We start from the raw sequence: 16303 nt of genomic DNA, 5'->3' as shown, positions 1-16303 counted from the left end.
AAATCTAAGTAAATAAATCATTTATTCATTGATTCAAAAATTGTAAATCTTCTCCTGTGTGCCGCATATCAGGCCAGTTGGCATAGTTAATGAAAATGAACTAAATATACTCCCTACCTCTCAGTGTCTTCCAGTGTAGCTTCGGAAACAGATGTAAACAGATATAATATATGCTGAAAGGTACTGCAGCGGAGTTATGTTCCAAGTGTTACTAAAACATGAAAAATAGCAATAATTCTTTCTGAGGTTAATTGTGGAAAATTTTTCAGTGGTAAGGTGATGACACCTGAACCATTCCAAAAGTATGACTAGTTAGGAAGGAAGGGTCTTGTCAATGGAAAAAGCAGCTCAGACAAAAGCATGTAGTCTTTAAGAGGGGCTGCAAGGAGATCAAACAGGTCAGTCCTAAAGGAAATCAGTTCTGAATATTCATTGGAAGGATGCTGAAGCTGAAACTCTAATACTTTGGCCACATGATGTGAAGAACTGATTCATTGGAAAAGACCCTGATGCTGGGAAAGATTGAAGGCAGGGAAAGGGGACAACAGAGGATGAGATGTTGCATGGCATCACCGACTCAGTGGATATGAGTTTGAGCCAGCTCCAGGAGTTGGTGATGGACAGGGAAGCCTGATGTGCTGCAGTCCATGGGGTCGCAGAGTCGGACACGACCAAGCGACTGAACTGAACTAAAGAGGGTCTACTGTGAAGGAGGGCCTGGAATCCTGAAATTCATCTAGAGTGTAGCTATAGTAATCTAGCTATCTGGCCAGAATGAGATGGAAAGTTAGATTTTTCCTTAAATCTGAATTTTTGGGATAGCTTGCATGATTTCATATGGCTTTGAACCTTGTCTAGAATCAGACATCCTGGAATGCGAGTCAAGTGGGCCTTAGGAAACATCACTATGAACAAAGCTAGTGGAGGTGATGGAATTCCAGTTGAGCTTTTTCAGTCCTAAAAGATGATGCTTTTAAAGTGCTGCACTCAATATACCAGCAAATTTGGAAAACTCAGCAGTGGCCAAAGGATTGGAAAAGGTCCGTTTTCATTCCAATCCCCCCAAAACACAATGCTAAAGAATGTTCAAACTAACACACAGTTGCACTCATCTCACATGCTAGCAAAGTAATGCTCAAAATTCTCCAAGCCATGCTTCAACAGTATGTGAACTGCGAACTACCACATTTTTCAAGCTGGATTTAGAAAAAGTAGAGGAACCAGAGATCCTCTGGATCAGAAAAAGAGGAGCCAGAGGAACCAGACATCCATTGGATCAGAAAAAGCAGGAGAGTTTCAGAAAAATGTCTACTTCTGCTTCATTGACGACGTCAAAGCCTTTGATTGTGTGGATCCAGCAAACTGTGGAAAATTCTTAGAGATGGGAATACCAGACCACGTTACCTGCCTCCTGAGAAATCTGTATGCAGTTCAAAAGGCAACAGTTAGAACTGGACATGGAACAGACTGGTTCCAAATTGGGAAAGGAGTATTTCAAGGCTGGATATTGTCACCCTGCTTATTTAACTTATATGCAGAGTAGATGATATGAAATGCCGGGCTGGATGAAGCACAAGCTAGAATCAAGATTGCCAGGAGAAATATCATTATCCTCAGATATGCAGATGACACCACCCTTATGTCAGAAAGTGAAGAACTAAAGAGCCTCTTGATGAAAGTGAAAAAGGAGAGTGAAAAAGTTGGCTTAAAACTCAACGTTCAAAAAACTAAGATCATGGCATCCGGTTCCATCACTTCATGGCAAATAGATGGGGAAACAATGGTAACAGTGACAGACTTTATATTTTGGGGCTCCAAAATCACTGCAGATGGTGATTCCAGCCATGAAATTAAAAGACGCTTGCTCCTTGGAAGAAAAGTTTTGACCAACCTATACAGCATATTAAAAACCAGAGACATTACTTTGCCAACGAAGGTCTGTCTAGTCAAAGCTATGGTTTTTCCAGTAGTCATGTATGGATGTAAGAGTTGGGCTATAAAGAAAGCTGAGCGCCGAAGAATTGATGCTTTTGAACTGTGGTGTTGGAGAAGACTCTTGAGAGTCCGTTGGACTGCAAGGAGATCCAACCAGTCCATTCTGAAGGAGATCAGTTCTGGGTGTTCTTTGGAAGGAATGATGCTAAAGCTGAAACTCCAGTACTTTGGCCACCTCTTGTGAAGAGTTGACTCATTTGAAAAGACTCTGACGCTGGGAAAGATTGAAGGTGGGAGGAGAAGGGGATGACAGAGGATGAGATGGTTGGATGGCATCACCGACTCAATTTACATGGGTTTGAGTAGGCTCCAGGAGTTGGTGATGGACAGGGAAGCCTGACGTGCTGCAGTCCATGGGGTCACACAGAATTGGACCCGACTTAGTGACTGAATTGACTTACTGTTGTTATGAGGAAATCCTAATTATTTTCCTTCTTGCCTTTATTGAACTTCAGAGTAAGCCCAGCACTAAAAACCTCTAACGTCTAAGCTGTTTGTACTTACTATTCTATCTACAGTTTCTTAGTTATTTTCTACATTTTGATGCACAAATACACGTAAAAGTAAGCATCTTCTAGATTAATCTCAGCTAGATGTAAAGGCACCCCATATTCCTTGTTGTTTATAAAACTGTTGTTTTAATAGGGCTTCTTTAGTTTGAGATGCAGTGTATTGAATTCCTGCATCATTAACAAGATCTTTTTCTTCAGTTACCACCACATATCTTCTCTCTGCCAGAGTTTGACTTCTTCAGAGGATGTAAGAAGCCATGGTAAGATCCTCTGGAACTGATCGCGTGGTGACTCAACAAAAAGAGTCATTTGTGTTTTCTTTTTTTTAAGTAAAAGAAAGCTTATGTGTTTTGCATCAGTTTAATGAGTAACTGTTTTATTGGTATTCTGTTTGTCCAGCAGATATTTACTGACTACCTACTGTGTGGCAGGAACTTTTCCATTTGTCTGACAAATATTACTGAGTGCCTTCTATATGCCACAAATGTTTACAGTCCTAGGGATCTAGCAGTTAACAAAATGGACGAAAGTGGCCTTTCTTCATTTAGTTTACATTTCAGTTAATCTTAACTCTTAATAGAACAATCCTACCTGAAATTTGTGTTTTTTGTTTTGTTTTTTATTTTTCACCCTCACCAAAATATGAGATCTTTTACTGTAATCTTGTGAACTAATAGTGTAAGGTAGCAGTGTAATTCATTGCCTTATTTGTCACCTGGAAAACATGAAGTGTTGTCTGTCAGTGGTCACTATATAATTTTATGAAAAATTCCTACTGATGAAGACTTAACAGACATAGGCAGTAATTTATCATTTGCATTTGTTAAATTTTCTCTCTAGTAAAATTGGCTCTCCACCTAAGACTCCTGTAAGTAATGTAGCGGCTACCTCAGCTGGGCCCACTAATGCTGGAACAGAGCTGAATTCTGTGCCTCCAAAATCTAGCCCATTTATCACTAGAGTACCAGTATATCCTCAGCATTCTGACAACATTCAGTATTTTCAAGATCCAAGGACTCAGATACCCTTTGAAGTCCCACAGTACCCACAAACTGGTAAGTGATTTTAGATAATTCTAAGGAAAAGAAACTACAATATAACATTTATTGTAATAAATCATTGAGTCATTTATAGCTAGCTAGAATATCTACATGAAAAAAATTAATCCTTTGGACTGCATGACCCTTAAATTTTCTTCCGGTCTTAAGAATCTATGACCAATAGTTTTAAGATTTCTCAGTCCTATGAATCAAATATGGGGTTCATGGGTGAGCATTAGTGAGTTTTGTATATCCTCGGAAATAGTGTACTAAATGTTTGGTTTGTATACACTTAAAGTATAATTTTGGAAGGACAGCACACAGCTTATATAGATTATGAAGGATGTTTTTAAACTGTGCTCCCCAAAAGGTTAAGAATCAATGATCTAACTACTTAAACCAACACCTGTGGCAATACCTGCCCTCGAAGGAAACTTACCAGGCATCTGTTAAAAGTTCATTGTATGTTTTTAAGGTGCAGTTTAACAAAATGTTGAATGTTAAGGAGATTTTGATATAGTGGAGTCTTGAAAGCATGTAGTATCTTTCTAATCCTGGGGTAACTAAAATTCAAAACTTAAGTCATTTTCCCACATTAAAGGCTGCTTTAGACTTAAACCATTATAAGATGTTAAATTTTACTAAAATTACATTAAATATTCCTCTTTCCAATTTTCAAGGATACTATCCACCACCTCCAACGGTACCAGCTGGTGTGGCTCCCTGTGTTCCTCGCTTTGTGAGGTCCAATAATGTTCCAGAGTCCTCCCTCCCACCTGCTTCCATGCCATATGCCGATCATTACAGTACATTTTCCCCTCGAGATCGAATGAATTCTTCTCCTTACCAACCTCCTCCTCCGCAGCCGTATGGACCAGTTCCCCCAGTACCTTCTGGAATGTATGCTCCTGTGTACGACAGCAGGCGCATCTGGCGCCCACCTATGTACCAACGAGATGACATTATTAGAAGCAATTCTTTACCTCCAATGGATGTGATGCACTCGTCTGTGTATCAGACGTCTTTGCGGGAAAGATATAACTCATTAGATGGGTATTATTCAGTGGCTTGTCAGCCACCAAGTGAGCCAAGGACGACTGTGCCTTTACCAAGGGTAAGTGATAATGGAACTAGGAATGCTAGCACAGCATAGTAGTTAAGAGTCTAGTGTGTGATGTTACAACATTTGGGTATATCTTGGCTCCTCCACTTACTAATTGTGTAACTCAATGGAATTTACTTGACTTCTCTATGTCAGTTTTTTCACTTTTGATGGAAATAATAGTAGTACCTACCTCATAAGGCTGTTGCGAGGATTAAATCAGAAAAAGCTCTTAGACTTGGACCTGATGCATATACATGCTCAATAAATGTTATGTTTGGATACGAAACTGATCAGAAAGATACAAAGACAGGGCCTGTTTTTACTATCCCCACATATATACATACGATTTTCCTAAACCAGAAAAGTGAGTGCTCAGATTTTACTCTTAACATTATTTAAACCTTTTTGCTTAAGTGTATGGAGAATAGGCTAGGGGGACTTCCCTTCTGTATTCTTTTTTGTCCCAACAGTATAATAAATGTTCACATTATTTCCACAGAGCATAGTTAAATTTATTTACTGCTCCCTAGATGATTAAGATTGTTTCTTTTATCCCCCCTTAGGAACCTTGTGGTCATTTGAAGACCAGTTGCGAGGAGCAGATAAGAAGAAAGCCAGAGCAGTGGGCACAGTACCACACTCAGAAAGCACCTCTTGTCTCTTCAACTCTTCCTGTGGCAACACAGTCACCAACACCACCTTCTCCTCTATTCAGTGTAGACTTTCGCACTGATGTAAGAAAGAAAGGTTTTAATCACTTGATGTTGCAGGGACAGGTCAGACGACTGACTTCAGAGCACTCATTCAAGCTAGGGTTAAGTGTGTTGGATATTTTGCATTGGTTTGGTGGCAGTTGAGTTTAATTCAATAAACATTGAGTATGTAAGCTCTATGGCCAGGCATTGTGACACTGAAGACCGCTAACAAATCACAGTCCTTTTCCACCAAGAATTCAAGTCTTTCCAGCAGTGTAGTTCTCCTTATTTTTATAGATTTTATTGATAAATAAGATTTATACCCACCATTTATTGAGCACTTACTTGGCCAGGCACTGTGCTAAGCATTTACATGTTATTTAATTCTTACAAAATCCTTAGGGGGCAGGTATTACCCATATTTTACAGGTTAGGAATCCTACTCAGAGAAGTTAAGTAATTTGCCCAAGTAATAAATTCAGCCTATAAATAGCTTGGATTTGAATTCTGGTCTGTCTGAGGCATTTCTTCCCTACTTCACGAGAAGTGCAGAAATGACTACTGTATTATTCATGGTGTTTTAAATCACTGTTAATTATTGTTATCATTTCAAGACAGGTTTTGCACCAGGATTGTTTTAATGTACCCTGTTTTCCATACTGTTACATTTAGAGCAGACCATTAATTTTTCCCTGATTCATCTGGTTTATTCCCTATCCCTAGAGATACTAATAAAAAATTTTTTTCTAATCTTTTAATTAAATCTTTAAAATTTCAACATATGCAAAAGGAGAATAGTAATAAACTCCATGTATCCATTATACAGTTATCAACTCAGCCAATCTTGATTCATTTGTAGCCCCTCTTCCTACTGGATTATTTTGAAGTAATCCTAGGCATCTTATTTTTCCATCCGTAACTGTTGAATTTTTAAAGTAGACATATTTTTTAAAAATCCTAGATAGCATATTTTTCCATCCATAAATTTGAATTTTTAAATTCATCTTCCCAGTCCCTTTGTCAGATCCCCAGGCTGGGAAGCCTGACCTGGGGCTCAGAATCTTCACAGTTGTGGGAGAACTTCTTTGGTATTATTGTTAACCAGTTTGTGGGTCACTCATCTGGCTGGTATGGGATTTGATTTTATTGTGATTGTACCCTTCCTACCACATCGATGTGGTTTCTCCTTTGTCTTTGGACGTGTAAGGTGTCTTTTTTTCACGGGTTCTAGCATCCTCCAGTCGATGTTTGTTTAACACCTAGTTGCAATTTCAGTGCTCTCGCAGGAGGAGATGAGCGCATGTCCTTCTACTCTGCCATCTTGAACCAATCCCGATCCAAATTTATCTCATCAAAATTAGACTTCTTCAAAGCAGCTAACCATCTTGAGAAGAGTGTTGCCACTTGCTTAATACGAAAATGTATTTCTATGTATGTGTTTATGTATGTGTGTGTTTTCTTTTGCTTTTTTTCATTTTTTGGAGCACTTTGTACCATTAGAGGCATGCTGTAAATTGTTTTTTATTCTGGGTAGTGTCACTCCGGGGTTCCTTATGAATTCTTAAAGGACAAAGTGAAAAAGAGAAGGCATTCTGTTTCCTGTTAAGATGTAATATAAATACGTACTATTTGTAACTTATTACAGTTTTTATATTAGTTATTCTATGTTTAATTGTTCACTATAAAGTGTTGTGAATTCTATAAGTTACTTTATATTAGTTACAAGTTTGTAATTTAAATTTCTTATCAATTGCCTTTGCTTTTATTTTTTGTTCTTCTTTTAACCAGTTCTCTGAAAATGTGAGTGGCACAAAATTTGAAGAAGATCATCTTTCCCATTATTCTCCCTGGTCTTGTGGCACCATCGGTTCTTGTATAAATGCCATTGATTCAGAGCCCAGAGATGTGATTGCTAATTCAAATGCGGTATTAATGGTATGATTTGGGGGGCAAGGGTTATGCATGTTGATTCAAATTTTAGAATGATTGAAAGCGTTCGTCTTCATTTTGTTGCTATATACAGTAACTCATCTGTAAGCAGCAGTTATATTTAGGTAAGTCCGAAATAAATTGTACCTAGTGTTTAAATTATTTGAACATAGTGGAATGTTTTAAAAATAGATGTTGGATTATCACTGAGATACACAGTTAATGTCAGATTTATCAGAGAACCTAATTCCATGTTTTTTGAAAGCTTTTACTTGTATTATTAGCTGAAGTAATTGCCCACGATCTATTTCCTTTTATTTATACAGGACCTGGACAGTGGGGATGTTAAGAGAAGAGTGCATTTATTTGAAACTCAGAGAAGGACAAAAGAAGAAGATCCAATAATTCCTTTTAGTGATGGACCCATCATCTCAAAATGGGGTGCGATTTCTAGATCTTCCCGTACTGGTTACCATACCACGGACCCTGTCCAGGCCACTGCTTCCCAAGGAAGTGCAACCAAGCCCATCAGTGTATCAGGTAATCTGTATCATTAATACTTCACTTGGTATGTTCTAGCACTGTGCTTTATAATCCTCACTCTGTTAGATACAGAACATGTGTCTCATTTAACAACCACTGTAAACCTAGAGTTAAACAGCTTAGCCAGGAGAGCATGGGTAGTTAGATAAATGTGGATTTTTGGGGGAAAGTATACATTCACATCTGTATCTAATTTTTCACTTTTCTGGTCATTGTTTCTTTCTACAGATTATGTACCTTATGTCAATGCTGTTGATTCAAGGTGGAGTTCATATGGTAATGAGGCTACATCATCAGCACATTATATTGAACGGTAATGTTGCTCTTAATTCTTTAGGATTCTCTATTCTCAGACTTGTATATATTCCTAAAGTACAGATCAAAGTCACAGTTATTCATGAACTGTGCTTTGCTAGTGTTAACTATATAATGAATTTCTGAAAAAAGTTTACATCTGGAATAATGATTGAAACTTTCAGGGTTGATCTGTTATGTAAAACATATATAGTATATAGTTATTATATAGTCATTACTTCTTTAGTTGCTTCATTTTGTAATAGTAAACAAATTTCTCTTTAAAGGGACAGATTCATTGTTACCGATTTATCTGGTCATAGAAAGCATTCCAGTACTGGAGACCTTTTGAGCATTGAACTTCAGCAGGTAGGCTCTGTGTCAGTCAGCTTTGAGTTTATTTTTTAAAAAAGAATGACATTTAAAAGCTAAAGGTTGGAAGCTGACTCCTTTTTCCCCCCCCCCCTCTAGGCCAAGAGTAACTCATTGCTTCTTCAGAGGGAGGCCAATGCTCTGGCTATGCAACAGAAGTGGAATTCCCTGGATGAAGGCCGTCACCTCACATTAAATCTTCTAAGCAAGGAAATTGAACTGAGAAATGGAGAGGTAGGTACACTGACCCTCTCAGCTTCATCCCTAGTATATTTGCTGTTTGCTGCTGCTGCATGTTGTTTTATGCCATTGTTTAGTGCATTTTATGTCATTGCTTAGCATGGCTTTTTCTGGTAGATGATTGCTTTTAAAATTTAACAGTAGCTTCCCTGGTGGCTCAGTGGGTAAAGCATCTGCCTACAATGCGGGAGACCCGGGTTCGATCCCTGAGTCGGGAAGATCCCCTGGAGAAGGAAATGGCAACCCACTCCAGTACTCTTGCCTGGAAAATCCCATGGACTGAGAAGCCTGGTAGGCTACAGTCCATGGGGTCGCAAAGAGTCGGACACGACTGAGCGACTTTCCCTTCAATAAAATTGTAATCCCAGATTTCTTTTCTTATATCAGTCATTGAGATTCCCATTTTCATTTAAAAGGGAAGCCCCAGTTTCCACAGATATGAAATCAGTATTTTTCTTAATCACAGAGTGATTATACAGAAGATGCAGCTGATACTAAGCCTGATAGGGATATTGAGTTAGAGCTGTCAGCACTTGATACTGATGAACCTGATGGACAAGGTGAACAGATTGAAGTAAGTACCACAATTAGATATCCAGGAGGCTTTACTCCATTGGAAATTAAAGTACACAACACATTCCTCCCGAAGGATTAACATTTTATTTTCGTAGGAGATCCTGGACATACAGCTTGGTATCAGTTCTCAAAATGATCAGTTGCTGAATGGAACAGCAGTAGAGAATGGGCATCCAGTCCAGCAGCACCAAGAGGAGCCTCTGGAGCAGAAGAGACAGAGTTTAGGTGAAGACCGTGTGATTCTGTGAGTGTTAGATGTAAGATTCATAACCACTGGGCATAAGCCATGAATATTTAAAGAAAAATAGATACACCATTAAATTCATTTTTGATTTTATGCTATGAGGGGAAAACCTTATGTAATAAGGCAATGATTTGGTCAGTCTGGATTTTTAGGAGAGCAGAGGTAAATTTCAACTATGAAAGTGCTCCATGTTAGTAGCCTGAAACTTGCTTTTTATTGGGATCAATGTTTATTTTTATACTTGAGCATCAGGAGGATGAGATGGTTGGATGTCATCACTGACTCTGGACATGAGTTTGAGCAAACTCAGGGTGATAGTGAAGGACAGGGAGGCCTGGCATGCTGCCGCTCTTGGGCTCACAAAGAGTCAGACATGACTTAGTGACTGAACAACAATCAGATTTTACTTTCTCTGTCTGATAGGCAAGCATCAAAACTACAAAATGCAGAATTAAAACCTAAATAAAGGGTTTCCCTTTTTAAAAGTCATGTTAGGATATTCTCGATCTTTAGTATAATTACTGCCAAAAATATGGGTTTATCTTGAACTTGACAGTTTGTTGGCCTTAAATGAACCAATCTTCTATTTTTTTATTAAAATGTTTCAAAAATGGGATTTTTTTTTTAGTGACGTCTGATACGTTTTAGTGAAAAAGACATGCTGTTTCTAGGGGCTCTTAAAGTGTGTTATAGCTTTTATTCAGCATGTATGGTTACTCTTAAAAGTTTTCACTTGAAGCTAATTTGTTTTCAATGTCATTTATTTTCTTGCAGGGAAGAGCAAAAAACAATTCTGCCGGTAACTTCTTGCTTTAGCCAGCCACTCCCAGTGTCCATCAGCAATGCGAGTGGCCTACCCATCACCACATCTGTCAGTGTTGGCAACCTCATTCTGAAAACTCATGTTATGTCTGAAGATAAAAACGACTTTTTAAAATCTGTTGCAAATGGGAAGATGGTTAATAGCTGAAAGGAGGTTCATCTTTCAAATTTGTGACCATACCATGGAAGCATTTACACTAGCTTTTTATATATATAATATATATTATATAATGTATATTTTTTTTAAAAAAAAGATATTACTGGGGGCATCCATTTCCTGTGGACTCTTTGATACTTTAAGCCCTCTTGCATTAGCATTATGAAAAAAAAGAAAATTTACTTTACTAGGGTAACACGTTCACTTTCCAGAAGTGATTGGAATTTGGACATTTAACTTAAGCTTCAAGCAGCTTTTTATGAGTTTGTAGCAATCCGGTGCAGTAACTGAGCCATTTCCTATTTTAAATGGCTTCTATAGAAAATTAACAACTCAGTTATTAAACTAGCAGGATCCTACAATGATACATCTAGTGAAAGTAGACTTAATTAACTTATTTATTTCTATTTTATGTTTCACTGAGAGAAATTTCCATCTCATTCCAGCTGCTTTATTTATCTTTTTCATGGGACTTTGCATGGATTTTTTTTCCTCTTTTTTTTTTTTTTTTTAATTTTGAAGAGTGGAGTTAGACGTTCTTACCATAGAATTTTACAGGGTTATATACTAGCTTTCTTTACTGCATTATATGTAGGAGTGTGGTGCAGTGCTTTTATCTGTAGCATTTAACTTTTTTTTCAATTTTCCATTTTTCAAGAATAGTTTCTGCTTTGTTAATATTTATACACAGGCTACTTGTTGAAGTAAGTAATTAAATATATAACCAAGTGCCTAAGTCTTTCAGCTGATGTACTAGATATTAAATTCTCCTAAGTTATGCAGAATCGTTTTTACAATTTTGATAAATTATGCACTAATGTAATGGCAGTTTTTTAAAATGCAGATTTAAGCCTGTACATTATTGAATCTGATGACTTGGCAAAAGAATCAGGTGCTTTCAGCTTTTTTGAGAAAACCCTGTATGTAGCGTTTGCACTGACTAACAAGATGGTTATTGCTGGGTTTTTAATTTAATTAATTTTGATGTTCATTGCATTATCTTGGTTAACTATTGTTTATTGTTACTTCATGTTGGGGTTTAATTTTCCTTGTTTTCTGTTAGGTTGATAAGACTTTGAACCATGTAATAATAGAATATTGGCTAACCTTTATTCATACTTAAAACATGAATGATTGCTGCCCTGCTAAAATGTGACTGAAAAGTGTTTTGACTTGGCATATGCAGTATGTTCAACCAGCTGTGCTCCAGATTTGTGGGAGATATTTTACTGAAACCTAAATTTCAGTCAACATTTGAAAACAAAAGCTGGGCATTCCTTCCTGGTGATCTTACCTATAGTTTGTGTCTTTGTTTTTCCCCCTCTTATTTCTTTAAGATTAGTTTGACTTTTATTATTATTTTTTAATTAACTTCTGTGAAGTTGTTTACTCTGAAAATTGTACTGGAATATTTTAAGCCAAGCTGATCTTTCACCAGGTGTACTGTATGTAAGGGCTTTTCCTGCTAGCAAGATGCTTAAACAGGATCATGTTATTGGTCGTCTGAGCTATTTAGTTGTTTTACAAAACCACAGCATTGTATCAGATAAGATTTTGATAAAAAGTTTTGTGCACATTTCCAGGGGCGGGAGGGTTGACATTTCCCTGAAATTTCTTGATCAGAATGAGTAAATACTGGTGTTTGATACCTGTCTTAATGAACATGCTCATAAGGTGACTGATAAGTTGTAAATATACCTGAGAAACAAAGGGGTAGTTTTGATATTCTGGTGTCAGTATGGAAGATCTTACACATTTATTTAATACTCAGATGTATGAAGGTGTTTGTTTGTAGCATAACAGCACAGTAGCCTTGACTTAGTTTCCTTTGGTTAGTACTGTACCTTTTTGCCATGGCCAGTGCCCCTGTCCCTACAAAGACATTTTATTTATTTCACTCTGTAACCTGAAATGAATAGGAACAAGAGTTTTAAACCATGTTACATTAACTTATTTCCGACATTATGAATTAACCTAGGATATTACAGGAACGTGATTGTTATATAATTTATATCAGAACCTTTCTATAAAATACGCGCTTATTACATTTGAAATGCTTCCAATGTACTTTATTTGCTGTTTGTATTTCCAAAAAGGATATGCAAACCAGTATGTCTATTTCATGGATATTTAAATAGTGAGATCTTCCATGTTGAAGGTAATGTATTTTTTTTTAAGATTTTAAAATTGCTATTTTGTTACAAAATAGAGACCTATTAACAGTTTGAGAGCTCCTTATGTGCCCTCAGGGAAAGAACCCTCTGTGCAACAGAACTACGCAAAACATCTTCAGCACGTTCTGAGGGTGAATATATACTACATAAATTGATCTTGTGTATTTAACCTTATCTTTTTAATTTTAAAATTGAAGTTTTGAAACTTGGTTGTGCTCTGCTGGAGGGGGTTGGGATAAACTGCTTAGGTGTTTGCCTACTTGTCCAGTGAAATTACATTTGCATCAGTGTATGTATATACCTGCCAACTTTATTGGTATGTCTCAGAACACTTATATTAAAATAGTGCTTGTCTTGCAGCAGGTGATCCCATAAAACAGTAATTCCCTGTTCTTAAAAACTTGCTCTCTTCCTCACTAGCAGCATAGGAACGGTTTCTGTGTAGGGATGATTCTGTATTGCATCCTTTAGTGACCATCTTCTGTTTCTCATGGCGTGAAGTAAATGTGTAGTAAAGACATTGGTTCTCTGCCACTTGAGAAGAAAGAGCAGTTTATCTGATCCTTCTTCTGAAAGGTACCTAATGGTATCATAGAGGAAAAAATCGCAAATCAGACCTAGAGTATGACTTTTATATTGGGGATATTCCCTGACATTTGACCCTTTTACCAGCATGTTTATGATGTACATATATTTGAAATCAAAAGATAGAAAGCAATAGGAGAGGAAGTTTGTAATGTCAACTAAACTGCATATGTGGTATGTGGTCTAATTAGGAAAAAGTAGCCTGAGGTCTGGAAAGTGGGAAAACGGTGGGGGTTTTTTTGTTTTGTTTTGACTTTTTGTGTTTTTTAAAACTTCTGAGTCACATTCTGAAGTTCATGTGCCTCATTCAGATACTGTGATGTAGCATCAGTAGTTCTTTCCTTATGGTCCCATCTCACCTCATTAATCCTGAGAACATTACTGAAGTATTTTGTCTAGTTGGTACCTGAACAAAGCAGATTCCTTTGCTTTTCTGCCATGACTTTCAATACCATCTAATAAACCAGCGTCATGCGTGAAAGTTGTGCATCGTAATTTTCAAGAGGAGGTACTTCGGTGGGTCAGTAGCACTGATACTTTTCCTAGTAGCTGTTTACTCTCAGAATAATAAACAAAACCTCCTATACTAGAAATGAAATTTTCTATTTGTGTGGATCTGGTCACTTTCAACTCAAATTTCAAGTTGATTCTAAGTTTATAAAGCACATCTCAGTTTTGCATGTTGCTTTGAGAAAATTACAGGATGCACAATAATTTGTAGGAATTTAAAATGGGATCATTTAAACATTTGAAAATTTGTTTTAAAAACCATCTAGCTTGCTTGTACATTTTAGATGTTAAAGCCCATGTTGTCTTGTTAACAGGCGTGGAGTTTGTAATGATCAGATTGAGCATGTGATTTCAGCTTTGAATCTGAATATTTCTTCCCTCGTTGCTATATTCATTTTCTGAGCAGACTGTCACTAGTATTGGTGACTAATCATTCAGGGGGAAAGTTGCATTTGCAACTGTGTATTGCTTTTCTGGAAGAAATTTCCTTGTGTCTTAGTGAATGAAGAGTGTTGTTGGGATCACTTGCTGTAACTCCTACATAAGAACCCCTTCTGCAAGCAGAACACAAACGCACATGCTCAAGGAGTATCTCATCTTCGGAATAAATTGAATAAATTTGCTAGTCATTCCTTTATACTAGCGGTTTCTTTGTATCCCTTTGCTGGCAAGGGAATACAAGGAGTCAAGGCCACCAATCAGAACAGCCCACATTTGAGTGGAGTCCTATTTTTACTCCAAGAGCAGTTATTCCCCGAAGTCTGAAATTGGCAGTTTTTTTCTTTTTTTTAATAAAAAAATTTTAAATCTCCTTAAACCAGTGGAACACAGACACTGGCTGCACTTAGTACTGCCAAAAGCCAAGGTCATTTGCATATATTCCATCAATCTGTCAAGAATTAGGCCTCACTTTATAACCCAAGGCATGGAAGTGCATGCATTCTCTTAGCTGGGCAAACAATTATACTGTAGTTGTGATACAACACATGTGGCTTTTATTTGTACTGCACATATCCACTGTACAGCCACTTGGGAGTATCGTGGTTAGCTTGCAGCAACTGCTGTCTGCATTTATACTGTTTATTGCATATTCTTTTCCCTGGAAGTGAAAGAGAAATGTTTTTTCTTGTTGCATTGATTACATTTTATAAATTTGCTTAGCTGGAAAGTTTGGGAAAAGAGGCCTGTTTGTCAATTGTACAACCGATTGTGAAGCTCTAGTGTGAATATTTTTACGTCTGTATTAGACATTTTCTTTGCAAATCTATTGTTCGATTGAAATGTAAATGAAATTAAAAGATGGTGTACACCCATCATGTAAAAAGCAGGCACCATCTCTAAGATGGATTTAATGCTCATTTTTAAGGCATATACTCAGCTTCTATTTAAAACTATAATTTAAAATAATTCTGTACAATGAAATGGGGAATATATATGGGAATAAATTCTATTCCATTTATTTCAATTTGAATTTTCCAAATTGTAATGTTTCCCTTTGTGCTATAGAAATAGGATTAAACAGGGGAAGGCTAGGATTCATAAGGCCTGTATATGGGGGGAGGGCAGAGATGGAACAATGAGGGTTGTGATGATAGTGAATAGCAAAGAGTGAATTCTGTGTGTTTTTGCTGTAGCACTGAAGTGAAGAGATATTAGCTTTGGCTGTTCACAGAATAGAGCATCATGATTTCCAGTGTTTGAGAGAAAATTGATGGAACAAGTTTGCAGTACTTGACATGTATTTGCATGCACAAAATAAAATTATTTGTCCACCTTAAAAGTTGTTTAGTGTCCATATTAAGTTTATAGTGCATTTTAGTTATCTTGACTTCGTTGGCAAATTTTTTGGTTTCACCAAGCTACCAGGATGCTCTTTGAGATTTAAATAATCACCAGCCTCATGCATTCATCACTGGTAAGGATCTGAAAGAAGTAGATTAGGCCAGGGAGGTTGAAATACTCCTTAATTCGATAAGTCACTTTATTCATTCAGTGTAGAGTATTTTCTGTATGGAAGATGAGGACATAGATAATGCCAGCAGTTCACAATCTGATGGAGAAAATAGACTAAATACACAAATAATGAATCTGAAGTAGTATACTAAAGAAGTATGAAGACTGTCCAGGGGAATCTCAGAATGTAACAGAAAATGGCCTCAGTGGATCTAGACACCATTTTTACTGGGCCTTGAATAGTTTTACTCATTGACTCAACTAATGAATTTTAACTCCCTGTCTGTGCTGATCAGTAAGGTTGAACGTCAGTGAAACAAACTAGCCCTTTCTCTTGAAGCTCTCAGCCTGGAACATGGGAAAAACAAATCTGAATAACCAGCTCAGTGAGCTATTTTCTAGTATAAGGGATATGGAGACTCCAGAAGGGAAATGATGGGGTGAATGGTAGTGATAGTGAGCCAGAGGAATTGCTTCTTTGCAAAATTACCTCAGGCTAGACTTCACAGGCTGAATAATATTTCACCATCCAGACCTAAATGGGAGAAAACACCCAA

At 37.2% G+C, this 16303-nt stretch overlaps 1 protein-coding gene across 2 annotated transcripts in view; it reads left to right on the top strand.

Annotated features, from left to right (window-relative positions):
• Nucleotides 1-15568, top strand: part of RC3H2 (ring finger and CCCH-type domains 2) — a 52020-nt gene extending 36452 nt beyond the window's left edge. The window contains exons 11-21 of one of the 2 annotated variants that reach the window (XM_018055731.1): nt 3348-3562; nt 4228-4661; nt 5216-5386; nt 7136-7282; nt 7603-7816; nt 8048-8132; nt 8401-8482; nt 8585-8719; nt 9192-9299; nt 9397-9526; nt 10320-15568. In XM_018055731.1, coding sequence (XP_017911220.1) covers nt 3348-3562; nt 4228-4661; nt 5216-5386; nt 7136-7282; nt 7603-7816; nt 8048-8132; nt 8401-8482; nt 8585-8719; nt 9192-9299; nt 9397-9526; nt 10320-10348 — 1750 coding nt within the window. In that variant the 3' untranslated portion in view covers nt 10349-15568. Of the gene's footprint in view, nt 1-3347; nt 3563-4227; nt 4662-5215; nt 5387-7135; nt 7283-7602; nt 7817-8047; nt 8133-8400; nt 8483-8584; nt 8720-9191; nt 9300-9396; nt 9546-10319 lie in introns of both variants that reach the window. The other variant, XM_018055730.1, reaches the window with a different exon arrangement.

Source organism: Capra hircus, chromosome 11 (assembly GCF_001704415.2).
Source record: "Capra hircus breed San Clemente chromosome 11, ASM170441v1, whole genome shotgun sequence".
In the NCBI taxonomy this organism is placed as follows: domain Eukaryota; kingdom Metazoa; phylum Chordata; class Mammalia; order Artiodactyla; family Bovidae; genus Capra; species Capra hircus.
This window is presented reverse-complemented; position numbering and strand designations above follow the sequence as displayed.